The 16,233-nt window shown below is 44.2% G+C and overlaps 1 protein-coding gene across 2 annotated transcripts; it reads right to left on the bottom strand.

Moving 5' to 3' along the window:
* Positions 1 to 2,397: 2,397 nt before the first annotated feature.
* Positions 2,398 to 14,528, bottom strand: LOC106571579 (E3 ubiquitin-protein ligase pellino homolog 2). Of its 2 annotated transcripts, none has more exons than XM_014144806.2 (7): positions 14,177 to 14,528; positions 6,577 to 6,706; positions 6,176 to 6,277; positions 5,145 to 5,342; positions 4,687 to 4,872; positions 4,270 to 4,475; positions 2,398 to 4,023 (listed from the first exon to the last, which is right to left on the bottom strand). In XM_014144806.2, the coding sequence occupies exons 1-7, from the start codon at positions 14,251 to 14,253 to the stop codon at positions 3,606 to 3,608; spliced, it is 1,317 nt and encodes a 438-aa protein (XP_014000281.1). In that variant the 5' UTR covers positions 14,254 to 14,528; the 3' UTR covers positions 2,398 to 3,605. The 2 variants fall into 2 exon arrangements, with proteins under 2 accessions (XP_014000281.1, XP_014000283.1); XM_014144808.2 differs by having other exon boundaries at positions 2,399 to 4,005; positions 14,177 to 14,527.
* Between the last annotated feature and the right edge of the window lie 1,705 nt (positions 14,529 to 16,233).

The following is a 16,233-nucleotide window of genomic DNA, read 5'->3' as shown; positions in this document are numbered from 1 at the left end:
AATGTTTTAGCCTCACATGCTAAAAGTTTTGTGTTTTTTATGGAAAGTTTTCTTAACATTCTTGGAACAATTTGAGAACATGCCTTTAAATAGAACCATTAGGAAACGTTATGCTGAAGCACCACATTTCTCACAGAAGAACGTTGTTTCTTAACGTTCTCTGAACTATTTGAGAACATGCTCAATGTCAAAAAAGTTGTAGAATATTCCTAGAGCATTACCAAAATTGAAATTACATGTAAACATATTTTAACTATTAGGAAACCGTTTATTTTCTTGCCATTTCAATACTTTAACAAAGTTTTTTTGTGAAGTTCTTTAATTGTGCTGAGAATGTTCCAAACACAAGCAACTATCCTGCACCATTCCCAGGAGGTTGCATGCAAAATAACAATAGGACAACCATGCTCTCAGAAACATATGGTTCACAGAACGTTATGTGCTAGCTGGGTGGGGCCTATTAAGAGGTAACAATGTTACAGAATGTTTCAGATAGAAATTGACTTTAGAGCTGACATGACTCAATATTCTCCATGAGAGAAAATCATGTTGGTTCTAAAAAACATTCTTATCCGAATGTTCTGTAACGATGCAACTCCTTAAATGCGGCCATGAAATGAATGACCATCTAAAATCTATTACTACTAGCTTACTGTAGCTCAGTGTCCTGTGCTACCCTCGGGGCAAACTCTGGGTATTCTAAACCTGAGCTAATAGACAATTGGTTTGGTGAAAACACTGGTACTGAGGAAGAGAAGGTTGCTCTTCTAACTGAACTGGGGACTTGGAAGACATCCTGAAGTGGTTTTATATTTACCCATTGGTAACATTACCCATTATATGAAATACAGCATGGCACTGTGTAGAGGCCTAACGGCTGTAAACCTGAAGTAGTTAATGCATCTGGGGCATAGAAATGTAAAATAGAGACACTCAGTTCTACTCCAAACATTTCTATCTGAACGTTCTGTAATGTTGCACCCTCCAGAATAAGAAATATTTCTCTCTCTGGCCCGAGTAGAAGCTTGAGTAGGCGTGTATATATCTTATATAGAAAATAACATGTTTAAATTGTAGATTTGTGTTGGACTGCTCATTTTGCTGACATTTCTTTTCATTTGAGGCATTTAGGGCTGTATAATTAACATGCCACACTGTGCACAATTAAGCACAAATGCAAGGTTTGGCAATCCACAGTGCAAGACGTGAGTATATGTTCATGTTACACGTGTGGGTGTTACGTGTTCATCTTCCTGTAACAATTGGACATTTTCAAGCTACTGTACCAGTCAAAAGTTTGGACACACTTACTCATTCCAGGGGTTTTCTTTATTTTTACTATTTTCTACATAGTAGAATAATAGTGAAGGTATCAAAACTATGAAATAACACATATGGAATCATGAAGTAACCAAAAAAGTGTTAAACAAATCAACATATTTTATATTTGAGATTCTTCAAAGTAGCCACCCTTTGCCTTGATGACAGCTTTGCACACACTTGGCATTCTCTTAACCAGCTTCATGAGGTAGTCACCTGGAATGCCAGAGTTACTTTTGCTGCAGAGGATAAGATCATTGGAGTTACCAGGCTCAGAAATTGCAGCCCAAATAAATACTTCCTAGATTTCAAGTAACAGACACATCTCAACATCAACTGTTCAGATGAGACTGTGTGAATCAGGCCTTCATGGTCATTACCGCAAAGAAACCACTAAAGGACACCAATAAGAAGAAGAGACCTGCTTGGGCAATGAAACACAATGAATGGATATTAGACCGGTTGAAATTTGTCCTTCGGTTTGATGAGTCCAAATTTGAGATTTTTGGTTCCAACCACAGTGTCTTTGTGAGACGCAGAGTAGGTTAACGGATGATCTCCACGTGTGGTTCCCACCGTGAAGCACGGAGGTGGTGGTGTGGGGGTGCTTTGCTGGTGACACTTAACCAGCATGGCTACCACAGCATTCTGCAGCGATACGCCATCCCATCTGGTTTGCGCTTTGTGGGACTATCACTTGTTTTTCAACAGGACAATAACCCAACACACCTCCAGGCTGTGTAAGGGCTATTTGACCAAGAGGGAGAGTGATGGAGTGCTGCACCAGATGACCTGGCCTCCACAATCACCCGACCTCAACCCAATTGAGATGGTTTGGGATGAGTTGGACTGCAGAGTGAAGGAAAAGCAGCCAACAAGTGCTCAGCATATGTAGGAACACCTTCAAGACTGTTGGAAAAGCATTCCAGGTGAAGCTGGTTGAGAGAATGCCAAGAGTGGGCAAAGCTATCATCAAGGCAAAGGGTGGCTACTTTGAAGAATCTCAAATATAAAATACATTTTGATTTGTTTTACACTTGTTTTGGTTACTACATGACTCCATATGTGTTATTTCATAGTTTTGATGTCTTCACTATTATTCTACAATGTAGAAAATAGTAAAACATTAAGAAAAACCCTTGAATGAGTAGATGTGTCCAAACTTTCGACTGGTACTCTATATCACAACGTTCAGATAAAAAAATAGTAGTAGCATAATATAGAGCAATTCAATACAAGCACCTGGGCAGGCTAAGCTGGTATAGCCTGAGTATTTGGCTACATTCATTGTCTGGCCAATTGTTTATGGTCGTGTAACGTGTGTGACACAGTGTTGGCGATTTTATCTCACTGTCCTCGTTTCATCGAACACACATATTAAGTCGTACACTTACAGAAAACGCGTACATTGAGAAATCACATTTAACTAAATACTCAAGATAGAAAAATAGTAGCATCTTAACACTCAACATCTAAATGAAATCCCACCCCAAACACCCCCCATTTTAATAAAATAGTTATATTTTCATTGAAAAAAATGTCTTATGAGGTTACTTTATGTCACGCTTTCTGACCTTTCTGCTCTGTTTCATGACACAGACCCTGTCTGTTTGGTCACAAACCTGAGGTGTGGTCAAACTGCAGAATGTTCACCAACATCACTTATATTTGCAACTGTAGAGTAAGTTATTGGTACTTTGGGGTTGAACCGCTTCGCAAAATATTACAATGTTCTGTTTTCCGGATAATTCATATTTGTCAAAGGGAATATTCACTCAAACACTGAAGTAGCATCATTACATTATTGGTTCAAAATTGGGCTGAGAGGAATTTGTCAGGAAACCAGCCATCATGAACATCCAGTGACTTCAACACACCTCAGGTTTAGCCCCTGAGCTGCAGACAACATTCAGCCATGTCCGAAGAGAGACAGAATTGGAGACATGGATGACTAGCCAAAAAACTAGCTTATCTAAAAACTATGCTTCGCTATAGTGGTGTTCTTATTGCTTTTGAAGGGAGATTCTGTTATGGCCAAATCTTACCTTGAGAGAAATGTGCCTAATGCAAACTACAGCACAGATCCTAAAATGACGTTAACACATTATTACACAAATGTTTGAGGTGCACACACTTGTCTAACATCACCATGGATGTAGTGTAAATTGGAAAAATATCCATATTGGTTATACACTATCTCAAGTTATGATTGGGCCTTTGGTTTAGTGACTTTGTTGGTTCCACTGTTGTGTAGTAGTTATGGAATGCATCTGTGGGAGCCCTGGCTAGTCGATGGGGCCCTGGAAGATGAGGCGTGTCCAGCCCTGTGGGGTGCTGCTGAGGGGGGCAGAGCAGAAGGGACAGGTGGGCCGGAAGGCGTGGGTCCCATGGGGCAGCGGGGTATCCGCCCAGTACTTGGCTGTCCTCTCTGAACACACGTGGCCGCAGGGTACAAACGCGTACGTAGGCGCTCCAGCATCCACGTACACGGCGGGCTCACACCCCAGCCACAGGGGCACGTAGGGCCCCACGCTCCTGCATAGAGGGCACTCCCGGCGGACTGTGGAGATCCCTCCTTCCCCCTCTCCTTCTCTCGCCGCCCGGCGCTCAGGGCGCTGGCCCCAGTCGTGGCGGCCGTGCACGTGTCCGCAGGTGAGGTAAACCCAGGGCTGGCGCTCCTCCAGACTGGGGAGAAAAGGAAAACTACTAGGTTTTAAGTTTTTCCTCAAACTCAAAGCACCATTTATTTTGTTGGTAGTAGTTGTTGTATTGTAAAATAGCTTTTAAATAGACTACAAGGGATAAAAACGTAGTTGTAATCGAGGCATGTTTGTGTAGTTCTCAAGGTTGAATTTGCCCCGACCACTGTCCAAGTAGATAGGGGCAACTCATGTATACTACCTCCTTGTGGTGTAGCTCCTTGTCGGTCACTGTGTAGTAGCTACCCACCTGTGGCTGCGTGGTAGGCTGGGGAATGCCAGGGTACTGAGGCCTACAGGACACTGTGGCCGGGCAGCGTTGAGCTCCTGTCGCAGTGCCTCCAGGTGGCGGAGGGTGGGAGCATGGAGCAGGCCCTCTCCAGTACGCCACAGCAGAGTGGCTCCACACAGGTCTACCAGAGAACCATCCCGCAGGGCACTGCTCTCTCCCTCCGCCTACAGGCCAGGAGACACACACACACAGGGAGGACATCAGACTACTACTGATACACACTAGTACATATGCACACAAAGAACAAAATCTGAGAAAATGATACGTTCACAAATACATACAGGTGTCTATTCCCTATATAGTGCACTACTTTTGACAAGGGCCCATAGGGAATAGGGTGCTCTGGTTGTGTCTCTTGTAGCCTACGGTACTGACCAGTTTGCCTCGGCTGGGTCCAGAGCGTGTCTCTCGGAGGGCGTAGACGTCCCCACAAACAGAGATCTCCCTCCACAGGCCCTGTCTGTTGTCCTCAGGGAAACCCTCAGGGTGCATCACCAGCACCCCGTTGGTGGTCAAACCATCCATGTGGCCATCCGGGTTCTTCCACTTAGTGGCTTTCTCCTGGAAGTGGAGGTAATGAAGAAGATGAAATAGAATAAGAAAACCGAGAGAGAACAGAAGCTTGGTTACTCGCATCTAGGATGGGTTGTGTTTAGTAGCCACCCAATGGGAGAAAACGTAGGTCGGTACTACCTGAACATGTCCTATAAGGACACACTGTTGTCTTCCGTTTGTGCCTAATGAAGTGTCACTCTTCTCCAACTCGTTTTCAACTGACATCCATTTAGAGCTCTCCATTTGGTCACTTTACCGAGCCCGTGCTACACACTCACCCCTAGAAAGATGTTTTTGGAGGAGTCAAAGCCAGCGGCGTAGATGCGTGCGGTGTAGGGGGGGTTGCGTTCACACACCACCCTGCAGGCGAAGCGGGAGATGGTGCTGGGGGCCACCGAGGGGTCCTCGCACTCCTTCCCCTCTCCTGATGTGTCCGTCACGACAAAGTCTATTGGACACTCTGTGGAGCGCCCAATCTGCAAGGGAAACGAGCGAGAGAGAAACATTACATGGGATCTGTCTTGTGTTCAGAACAGGGTTCGATGGGAAAGTAATTTTAAAGGTCCTTTGCTCCACTTAAAGTAATATTTATGTCAGGCCATGATTTTGGTTTTATTGATGGATGTGATTGTGATGATTTGAGCTTTTCTTTAGCTTGTTAATTAGGCCAGGGATCCTGCTGTGCTTATTACTTGCCACGATTGTGTCATCGTTCACACAAAAATAGCAATAACATCTGGCTACATTTAATTTCAGGCTGTGTGCAGTTACTCACGGTAAATGAATTACCTGTGATAACCCACTTAAGATACATTTCATAGTTCTACAACGCTCTCCGTGCTTTGAATGTATGCGGGGTCCTGTTCTAAGCTGGCCACCAGACATCTATTTCATTACTGATTGAATATTTATCCCGTTCCCCTGCTGTTGTGGAAGGTTGCTGGTGTGGTTCTTACTCATACAATACAGTAGGGGTTTGGTGTGGGATTGGCTGATTTAATTATTATTTATTTCAGTGTGTCACACACACACACACACACACACACCAAGCCCATATGTGGTGGAGAGTATTCCCAGCATGTGAGCCAAAATAAAGCATCCGATACACAAACTCTGGAGGAGGGTGTATACACACAGCAAAAGCTTCCTAAAATGGAAAATGTGGTAGCAACACCTGGGTGTACAGTCGCTATCCTCTTTCTGTTCTTCCTGTTTTTGGAAGACAAAGAACTCAGTATTACCTAGATAAGCAGGCAGGCATTATTTTCGTGTTTAGCCGAAAGAAAAAAAGCATTGCTGTGGTGTTTACCTGAAACATGTCAGTGTCGTTGTCGTGGCAGTACTCCACCACCACTGTCTGGTTGCGGGACAGAGTGAAGGAGATGCTGTGCTGCCCCCTGCTGTGGATTGCCTGCAATCACAACACCACCACAGGAGAGGAGAGTTTAGGGTAGACCTCTACATCCTCATATTGCTGCGATATCCTCTCACACACACTCCGTTACTGTAGGCCTACCATGAGGACAGCATTTCCCACTATAGGAAGACTACGGTAACATCACACACACACACACACACACACACACACACACACACACACACACACACACACACACACACACACACACACACACACACACACACACACACACACACACACACACACACACACACACACACACACACACACACACACACACACACACACACCTTGCTGTCCTGTGGTGTGTTGAGGATGTGAACAGTGCTGGGTTTGACTCCGTTGGCCTTGGTCCTCCGGTACAGAGCGAAGCGGCTCTTCCTCCTCCCCCGGTCTCCACTGGGCAGAGAGCCATTGTACCTAGAGAACACAAACACATACAGAGATTCTACATTAAATAAATTACATGCTAAATGTTTTGTTACTAAACTATGTAATATGATAATTCCTTTGGATATATGTATTTTTAAAAAATGAAATAAAGAAATTCAGTGGCAGCCCACAGGTACAACAGGAATATACACTCAGTGGCCAGTTGATTTGCTTCACCCATCTAGTACTTGGTCAAACCCCACCCCTTTACCCCCAGAACAGCCTGAATTCTTCAGGGCATGGAAACCTTGCTCAATTGGTATCAAGGGACCTAACACGTGCCAGGAAAACATTCCCACACCATTACACCACTGCCACCAGCCTGTACTGTTTACACCAGGCAGGATGGGGCCATGGACTCATGCTGCTCACGCCAAATCCTGACTCAGCCATCAGCATGACGCAACAGGAACCGGGATTTGTCGGACCAGGCAATGTTTTTTTCCACTCCTCAATTGTCCAGAGTTGGTGATCCGCTTCTTTTTGTTTTTAGCTGATAGGAGTGATCCTCTGCTGCAATAGCCCATCTGTGACAAGGACTGATCAGTTGTACATTCCGAGATGACATTCTGCACACCACTGTTGTACTGTGCCGTTATTTGCCTGTTTTTGGCTTGCCATTCTCCTTCGACCTCTAATAAACAAATCGTTTTCGTCCACAGGCCTACCACTGACTGGATGTTTTGTTTATTGCACGATTCTCGGTAAATCCTAGACACTGTCGTACGTGAAAAGCCCGGGAGGCCGTTTGACATACTGGAACCACCGACGATCATACCATGCCCAAAGTCACTTAGGTCACTAATTTTGCCCATTCGTTCAATCGAACAGTAACTGAATTCCTCGATGCTGGTCTGCCTGCTTTAAATAACAAAATCTGAAAATAAATAAATAAGAAAGAAAATACGCCATGTAGCCTATTCACCTCATTTGATCATTGGAGATATCGCAAATCCCTACTGATCATTTGGCTCTTCCATTTTGACGGTCTCACGTCAGTGTTGGTTTCTGTGGGCCTACTTTGCTACAGAATGAAACATCCCTTTTATAATGCTGGCCTATCACCTCCACCACTCATTCCTCACAGACAACTAATGTACAACTACCCGCTCATAGATACGGATAAGTACCACTTGAGCCCGATTCACTGACAGGCCACTTGAAACCTCAGAATAGCACGCTTACTGGGCGAACCCTCTTTACACTGAAACACCAATTAAACTGTATTCAGCAAATGCCTGAATAACAACGATTGAATGAATATGGTGCTCTGAATACTTAGGCTCAACTCCTTCTTAACCTCACCTCTGGGCATTTTTCTCTGTGTGTGTGTGTGTGTGTGTGTGTGTGTGTATGTATGTATGCGTTTGTTAGTGTGTCAGCACCGAAAGAGACAGTGAGAGACACGGAAGAGAAAGAATGAGCAAGCGTTAGCCTAAATGGAACTGTGCAGTCATCTCAGCTGATTGTTCAAACCTAAAAACTCTTTCTTGTCTCTAGCTTTCTGGGCAACTGAGTAGAGCTGCACTGCATTGTCACGCTAAGAGTTCACGGTGAGGCCTGCTTTCAGCTAATCAGCTGGGCATGGTACCTATTAAACACTATTCAGATGATGCCCAGTGCACACAGAGCCCTTTGAGGGGACATCAACCCTGCTTTCAAATCAAATTATTCCTCTCCTCTCTTTCTAGCCCTTCCTCCTTTCTCCCAGCCCTCCCCCTCTCCTCTTTTAACAAAGCTATGCCTCTCTATGCCAAGCTGCAGCTGCTCTTCCTGGACGATCAGCATCATTCCACAGTTCTAAACCAGACCTAAGCCAAGATCTTTCCCTTTCACAAATGTTAGTCCAGACCAGACAAGCCAAGATATTTCCCATCCCACAGTATTGGAACAGAGTGCAGTAGTGAGGCCCGGTCATGAGATCTAAGGAGAGGAGATCTGAAGGGAACCCACTGCTACCTGTACAATGACCCTGCGTCACATCAGGACAGAGCTGAACAGGCGGGGGGGGGGAAGGAGAAAGAGACCAGAAAGAAAGAGACAGGGCAGGGAGAGAGGGCAGAGAGAAAGGGGGTAAACAGGAGGGAGAGGGCGAGAGAGAGCAGGAGTAGAGCAGGGCAGAGGTCAGGAAGAGAGGGATACAGAAAGAGATGAGAGGGCCGAGATGCAATGTGACGCGGGAAGCAGATGGACCAGAACTGGCCATGCAAAACACAGTAGGGTTTGGCGACATTACAATAGTATTGTCTATCAACAATGACTGACAGCCATGGTCGATGGTGACAACATCGTGATGTGACAGGCGATGGTTTGCCTATTTGAACTTGACTGGCGCTGCGTAGTAAAGAATGGAGGTGGACGGCAGGGCAGCACACGTGTGACATTCCGAGTAATCTGCCTATTCCTTTCCTTTTGCTATAGCCTATGTTATATAGGCCTACAGAACGCAAGAGAGGAATGTAGACTAGATAGAGCGGAGAATTCCACCAAAGCAGCGCAAAATGTCCTGCCAGAAAACATTGTTTCTCTCTCACACTCTGTCAGATGCATGTGCCTTAAAGCCTAAACCTATTCATTTAAAAAATATATACAGCTCAAGAAAATAAAGGGAACACTTAAACAACACATCCTAGATCTGAATGAAATAATCTTATTAAATACTTTTTTCTTTATATAGTTGGATTTGGAGTCACACTCAAAATTAAAGTGGAAAACCACACTACAGGCTGATCCAACTTTGATGTAATGTCCTTAAAACAAGTCAAAATGAGGCTCAGTAGTGTGTACACTGCTCAAAAAAAATAAAGGGAACACTTAAACAACACAATGTAACTCCAAGTTAATCACACTTCTGTGAAATCAAACTGTCCACTTAGGAAGCAACACTGATTGACAATAAATTTCACATGCTGTTGTGCAAATGGAATAGACAACAGGTGGAAATTATAGGCAATTAGCAAGACACCCCCAATAAAGGAGTGCTTCTGCAGATGGGGAGCACAGACCACTTCTCAGTTCCTATGCTTCCTGGCTGATGTTTTGGTCACTTTTGAATGCTGGCGGTGCTTTCACTCTAGTGGTAGCATGAGACGGAGTCTACAACCCACACAAGTGGCTCAGGTAGTGCAGCTCATCCAGGATGGCACATCAATGCGAGCTGTGGCAAGAAGGTTTGCTGTGTCTGTCAGCGTAGTGTCCAGAGCATGGAGGCGCTACCAGGAGACAGGCCAGTACATCAGGAGACGTGGAGGAGGCCTTAGGAGGGCAACAACCCAGCAGCAGGACCGCTTTGTGCAAGGAGGAGCAGGAGAAGCACTGCCAGAGCCCTGCAAAATGACCTCCAGCAGGCAACAAATGTGCATGTGTCTGCTCAAACAGTCAGAAACAGACTCCATGAGGGTGATATGAGGGCCCGACGTCCACAGGTGGGGGTTGTGCTTACAGCCCAACACCGTGCAGGACGTTTGGCATTTGCCAGAGAACACCAAGATTGGCAAATTCGCCACTGGCGCCCTGTGCTCTTCACAGATGAAAGCAGGTTCACACTGAGCACGTGACAGAGTCTGGAGACGCAGTGGAGAACGTTCTGCTGCCTGCAACATCCTCCAGCATGACCGGTTTGGCGATGGGTCAGTCATGGTGTGGGGTGGCATTTCTTTGGGGGGCTGCACAGCCCTCCATGTGCTCGCCAGAGGTAGCCTGACTGCCATTAGGTACCGAGATGAGATCCTCAGACCCCTTGTGAGACCATATGCTGGTGCGGTTGGCCCTGGGTTGCTCCTAATGCAAGACAATGCTAGACCTCATGTGGCTGGAGTGTGTCAGCAGTTCCTGCAAGACGAAGGCATTGATGCTATGGACTGGCCCGCCCGTTCCCCATACCTGAATCCAATTGAGCACATCTGGGACATCATGTCTCGCTCCATCCATCAACGCCACATTGCACCACAGACTGTCCAGGAGTTGGCGGATGCTTTAGTCCAGGTCTGGGAGGAGATCCCTCAGGAGACCATCCGCCACCTCATCAGGAGCATGCCCAGGCGTTGTAGGAAGGTCATACAGGCACGTGGAGGCCACACACACTACTGAGCCTCATTTTGACTTGTTTTAAGGACATTACATCAAAGTTGGATCAGCCTGTAGTGTGGTTTTCCACTTTAATTTTGAGTGTGACTCCAAATCCAGACCTCCATGGGTTGATAAATTGGATTTCCATTGATTATTTTTGTGTGATTTTGTTGTCAGCACATTCAACTATGTAAAGAAAAAAGTATTTAATAAGATTATTTCTATCATTCAGATCTAGGATGTGTTGTTTGTGTTCCCTTTATTTTTTTGAGCAGTATATTAATCTAACGGAGTTCCACCTTAACTTGTTTAAATAGCCAACAAACGTAAGGTAGCCAGGGTACTAATAATGAGAGAGAACAAACATTATCAATAGCCTATAGAAAAATTGAATGACAAGTTTATCTTATTAAGAAAGAAGTGATCCATACGGGGTGGAAAAATCCCTCCATGCGAGGTCAAAAACCAAATGGCCAATAACCTGTCCTCCTACTAGACCTATCATAAAAGCTTTACGGCAAGTTAAAGTTACAAACAGTAGCTTATTTCCCAAATATTCTAATAGCCTAAGAAGGTGTTGTCCTAAAGTTTCCTCTTACAAAAAGAACAACTACAAAAGTTGGAGTCTATAAGCCTAGGCATAGGCTATTCTCAATCACAGCTTTATGAGAGATAGAACGAGGATGAGGCAACATAATTATTATCCAGTTCTGAAGACTGTAGACTTGCTTATCCAGCCCATGAGTTATAACCTAATTCACTACGGTATGACAGCTCGTTCCTTATTAGTGGAGTCACTTTTCTGCATCATGTGCGCGAGACACAGACACACCTGTTCCGTGCTGAATCTCCACCAGAAAGGAATATTATAAAATGTTTGCTTGCACTTAGCCTCTGCCCAGGCTTTCAGCAACATTATCTTTCATCATGATTCATCCAGTTGTAGCCCGCGATTTGGCGCTATTAAAATAGGGGCCAATAGGGGGCGATACCATCAAATCACAATGTTTTATGAGTACATAATCACAATAGGAAAAAGGTTTGACATTGCCCAACAGCTGTACGCAGTATGAAATATTCACTTCCTCTGTCCCCTGACACAGGCCTTATTTTTGTGGAGGGCAGAGGTGCCATTAGGGACTGCTTCTCTCAGAGAGTCAGCAAACAGCACTGGGGGAGGAGTAAGACAAAGAAAGATAGAAAGTAGAGAAGGAGAAGTGGGCGCGAGAGAGAAGGGCAGGGGTGAGCTGCAGAGCCGGGCTGGGCCCTGGCTAGCACACAGAACCAGAGAGCCCACTCAGCCTAGTCTAACTAAGATAATGAATGACAGATAGCAGACTGGGACTCACTGCAGAACAATCACCACATCACATGCCCTGCACTGAGAAACCGATAGACCGAGCCTGCGGAACATTTGATGGTTAAGGTGGATCTGGCAAATCATGCCATCACAGCATAAAAGGGAAAGGGGGATACCTAATCAGTTTTACAACTGAATGTATTCAACTGAAATGGGTCTTCCGCATTTAACCCAACCCTTCTAAATCAGAGAGGTGCATGGGGCTGCCTTAATCGACATCCACATCATCGGCGCCCAGGGAACAGTGGGTTAACTGCCTTGCTCAGGGGCAGAACGAAAAGATTTTTACCTTCTCAGCTCTGGGATTCGATCCAGCAACCTTTTGGTTACCGGCCCAACGCTAACATAGGCTAGTTATAGTCAAAATATACACGTCTGATAGCGACGAGGAGAGGGTTCTCTCAAGATTTCCTCAATGTTATACTGCAGCAAGAGAACTGGGAAGAACATTCAGCATTTCCGAGAACATCATTGGGTCTGTGTGTGAACAAGATTTCATGTAATTACTAAATCATTACAGTATAATTACAAAGGAGAGAGGGAGATACCAATAGCATTTCTGCAGAGGACTGCGTGCTTTGTAGTGTCACGCATGGCTGTTTTGTCTCTGCCACTGTATGTCCTTTAGCTACAGGGGGGAGAATACGGCTAATCAGTATTCAAGTGCAGCCTGACTCTATGCCCATGATGGTCAGCAGCATATGGACAGCATAGCCACGAGGGCTAGGTGGAGATTTGACCATACTGCTAACACATTACTATTACTACACTTGAGGTAGTAGTCAGAATTCCACTCTTCTTGCATATTTTTTGCATGTTATTGAGACAGTACTGAAACGAGAGGGGGAGAGAGTCAAGTGTGAAAATGGAGGATGCAGGGAGAAACATAATGTGTTTAGAGCCGGGAGCGTTAACACAACACTGTGTATAAACCATTAGCCCCTACCATTATGTTGTGTTACTTGTGTAAGTCTGAGAGCATTGGAGAGGTACATGCAACATGCCAAAAAAATTCCAGACAAGAGGTAGGCTAGCTATAATAACTATATTGCTCATATCTGTGCCCAGGTCAGGGCTAGGGGTTGATTTGGGATTGGGCAGTAGTCTAGTTCAGGAGGGGTGGAGAGGGGAAGAGTGGTGTCATCACAGGCCTGTGTACAGGATGCTCTTGAAGCACAACAGAAGTTTGAGAATGAGAGAGTACATGGGAAAGTAGTTAAGCCAAAGATCCTCAGGACTATAGACTGGGCAGAGGTGGAAATGCTGAATGTCTGTCTCTCTTATGCACATCCTGTCTGGTATGTGTGGGGAAAATACGTTCGCCAACATGCAGGCACCATTTGTGAATACTCCAATAGGCCTGTGTGTGGTTGTTGATTAATTCCCTAAGTGAACCACAAAAGTAGGCTATATATACACATCAATTGTGGTGGGATATGTTAGGCTGTGTTTTACAGGTTGGTTTGGTTTCATCCAGTGTCCCACTTTCTGTGATCATCACAGCTCCAGAATAGCATGACATCATAGGTATTTTCAGCCTGAGCAATCGAGTGCTGATTTTACACCGACTCAGATCTTTATTGAAGAAAAAAAGCCTACATCCTCCTTACTCATTTCAGTGTGGGCTTATGATGATGTAGCAGACTACTTATTATAACAATTATATTCGGGCGCTGTTACGAAGTAACAGTGTATCAAATCAGTCCCCAGTGTTACAAAGTTACAGTAACGTTACTATACTATACTTAGCGCTCGTTCTCTAGCAACTTCACAATAATTTCCCCACAATTGTGTTGGGCAAATTTGTTGCGAAATCTAAATAAGCTTACATTTTCTGAATAGCAATAAAGGATAACGTTTGTCTGTGTAGAACAAAACCAACCCGAACTCAATCGACTCACACGTCATCCTTTCAAATTTTTTTCGTTGTAGGCGAACATAATAGTAGTAGCCGAATCGCGCTACCACGACTATTACCTCAGTTTCGATCCGGTGAGACCAATTTATCCGTCTAGCCTACTGTTACTCACCCCAATATGACCAGCTCGCCGTATTTCACCGGGTCTTTAACGGGCACATCATCTTCGTCCTGGTTCGGCGAATTCATCAGACTGGCGCGAGCTTGGTCTTGTAAACGTTCGAGATCGACAGTAGTGAAGTAAAATAACAAATACACCCTTCAAACTACGTGGAAGTTACTTGATTTTAATTCTATCCAAGTTTAATTAGAGGCAAGAGTTTCTTGAGAATTCTTGTTCTTCGTTTGATTGTTTTGATTCCGTGAGCGAGCATCTTTTGAAAAGAATGTAGAAAAGCTACTAATTTAAGGCCCGCGCGACACAAAACTGTTCTGTTGCGGAGTGTACAAAAACAGCTCGCGGGCAGATGGAGTCGACTGACCCATCTTTTGTAGGGGAGGACAATAAAACCAAAAACCCCAAACCAATAATACAGTCCCTGTAAGATCACAATATATATTGTTTCGTACGTATTGTTTTGAATCAGAACTACTGTGTGGGAATAATACTGAAATATAATTTTGTTCTTTCTGAAAATTAAATTCAGTGACCAACAATCTCCCTTTGAAAACCATTCAGATTGTCGAGGTCTTGATGAGAAGCTTGCTGGTAGTGACTATTATGTAAAATAAAAAAAAGCTGTTTCAAATTCTGGAGGAAATACACTCCCTTTGTAGTCCAGGCTCAGCATATTATATTTCACATTCTTGATTTACATTTTTTGTAATTTCATAGAAGAGCTTGAAGAATTGTGCAATGTCTCTCTGGTGGCAGTCATTATAACGTGCCTATCTCTCTTGTTGACTGTTTAGATTTCATTTGGAAGTGGGTCAGACAGCCATTCTTTTATTTAAAAAAAGCCAATCCCAGCATATCGGTACACTCAGTCTCATTCCCATTGACATAGGTTGGGAAACAGGGATATTGGACATGTAATAGATTTCGGATTCAATCAAAAAAATTAAGTAACCTATTTTGTGGGTCAGTTCACCTGTGTGAAAATCTGTTCGCCTTCAAAATAAAAGGCCCCCATTGAAACTGATACAAACAGATACAAACAGTGGAATAATGCCATATTTGGACTAGATCATGCTAAACAAGGTTGAAATGTTGTTATATAACTCATAAATAAATACGACAATGAATTAATTTGATAATAAACAGATAAAATGTGAATTTATTAGACTGTTTGCATTGGGGGATATACAGTGCATTCGGATAGTATTCAGACCCCTTGACTTTTTCCACATTTTGTTACGTTACAGCTAAAAATTGACAAAATCTTCCCCCCCCTCATCAATCTACACACAATACCCCATAATGACAAAGCAAAAAATGTTTTTTAGGAATGTTTGCAAATGTGAATATATATATATATAAAAAAACAGATATAACATAAGTATTCAGACCCTTTCCTCAGTACTTTGTTGAAGCACCTTTGGCAGCGATTACAGCCTCGAGTCTTCTTGGGTATGACGCTACAAGCTTGGCACACTTGTATTTGGGGAGTTTCTCCCATTTATTTTCTGTAGATCCTCTCAAGCTCTATCAGGTCGGATGGGGAGAGTTGATGCACAGCTATTTTCAGGTCTCTCCAGAGATGTTCGATCAGGTTAAAGTCCGGGCTCTGGCTGGGCCACTCAAGGACATTCAGAGACTTGTCCCAAAGCCACTCCTATGTTGTCTTGGCTGTGTGCTTACGGTCGTTGTCCTGTTAGATGGTGAACCTTCGCCCAAGTCTGAGGTCCTGAGTGCTCTGTAGCAGGTTTTCATTATGGATCTTTCTGTACTTTGCTCCGTTTATCTTTCCCTAGATCTGGTCTAGTCTCCCAGTCCCTGCCGCTGAAAAACATCCCCATAACATTACGCTGCCATCACCATGCTTCACCGTAGGGATGGTGCCAGGTTTCCTCCAGACGTGACGCTTGGCATTCAGGCCAAAGAGTTCAATCTTGGTTTCATCAGACCAGAGAATCTTGTTTCTCATGTTTGAGAGTCTTTAGGTGCCTTTTGGCAAACTCCAAGCGGGTTGTAATATGCCTTTTACTGAGGAGTGGATTCTGTCTGGC

The sequence above is a fragment of the Salmo salar genome, chromosome ssa15 (assembly GCF_905237065.1).
Source record: "Salmo salar chromosome ssa15, Ssal_v3.1, whole genome shotgun sequence".
Lineage (NCBI taxonomy): Eukaryota > Metazoa > Chordata > Actinopteri > Salmoniformes > Salmonidae > Salmo > Salmo salar.
The sequence above is the reverse complement of the archived record's forward strand: the minus strand, read 5'-3'. Positions and strand labels throughout refer to the sequence as shown.

Coding starts and splice junctions, on each gene's coding strand:
- LOC106571579 (XM_014144806.2), bottom strand. CDS start 14,253: ATGAATTCGCCGAACCAGGACGAAGATGATGTGCCCGTTAAAGACCCG. Junction 4,476..4,686: donor GACCCAGCCGAGGCAAACTG/GTCAGTACCGTA, acceptor CCTGGCCTGTAG/GCGGAGGGAGAGAGCAGTGC. Junction 4,024..4,269: donor AGCCTACCACGCAGCCACAG/GTGGGTAGCTAC, acceptor AAAACCTAGTAG/TTTTCCTTTTCTCCCCAGTC.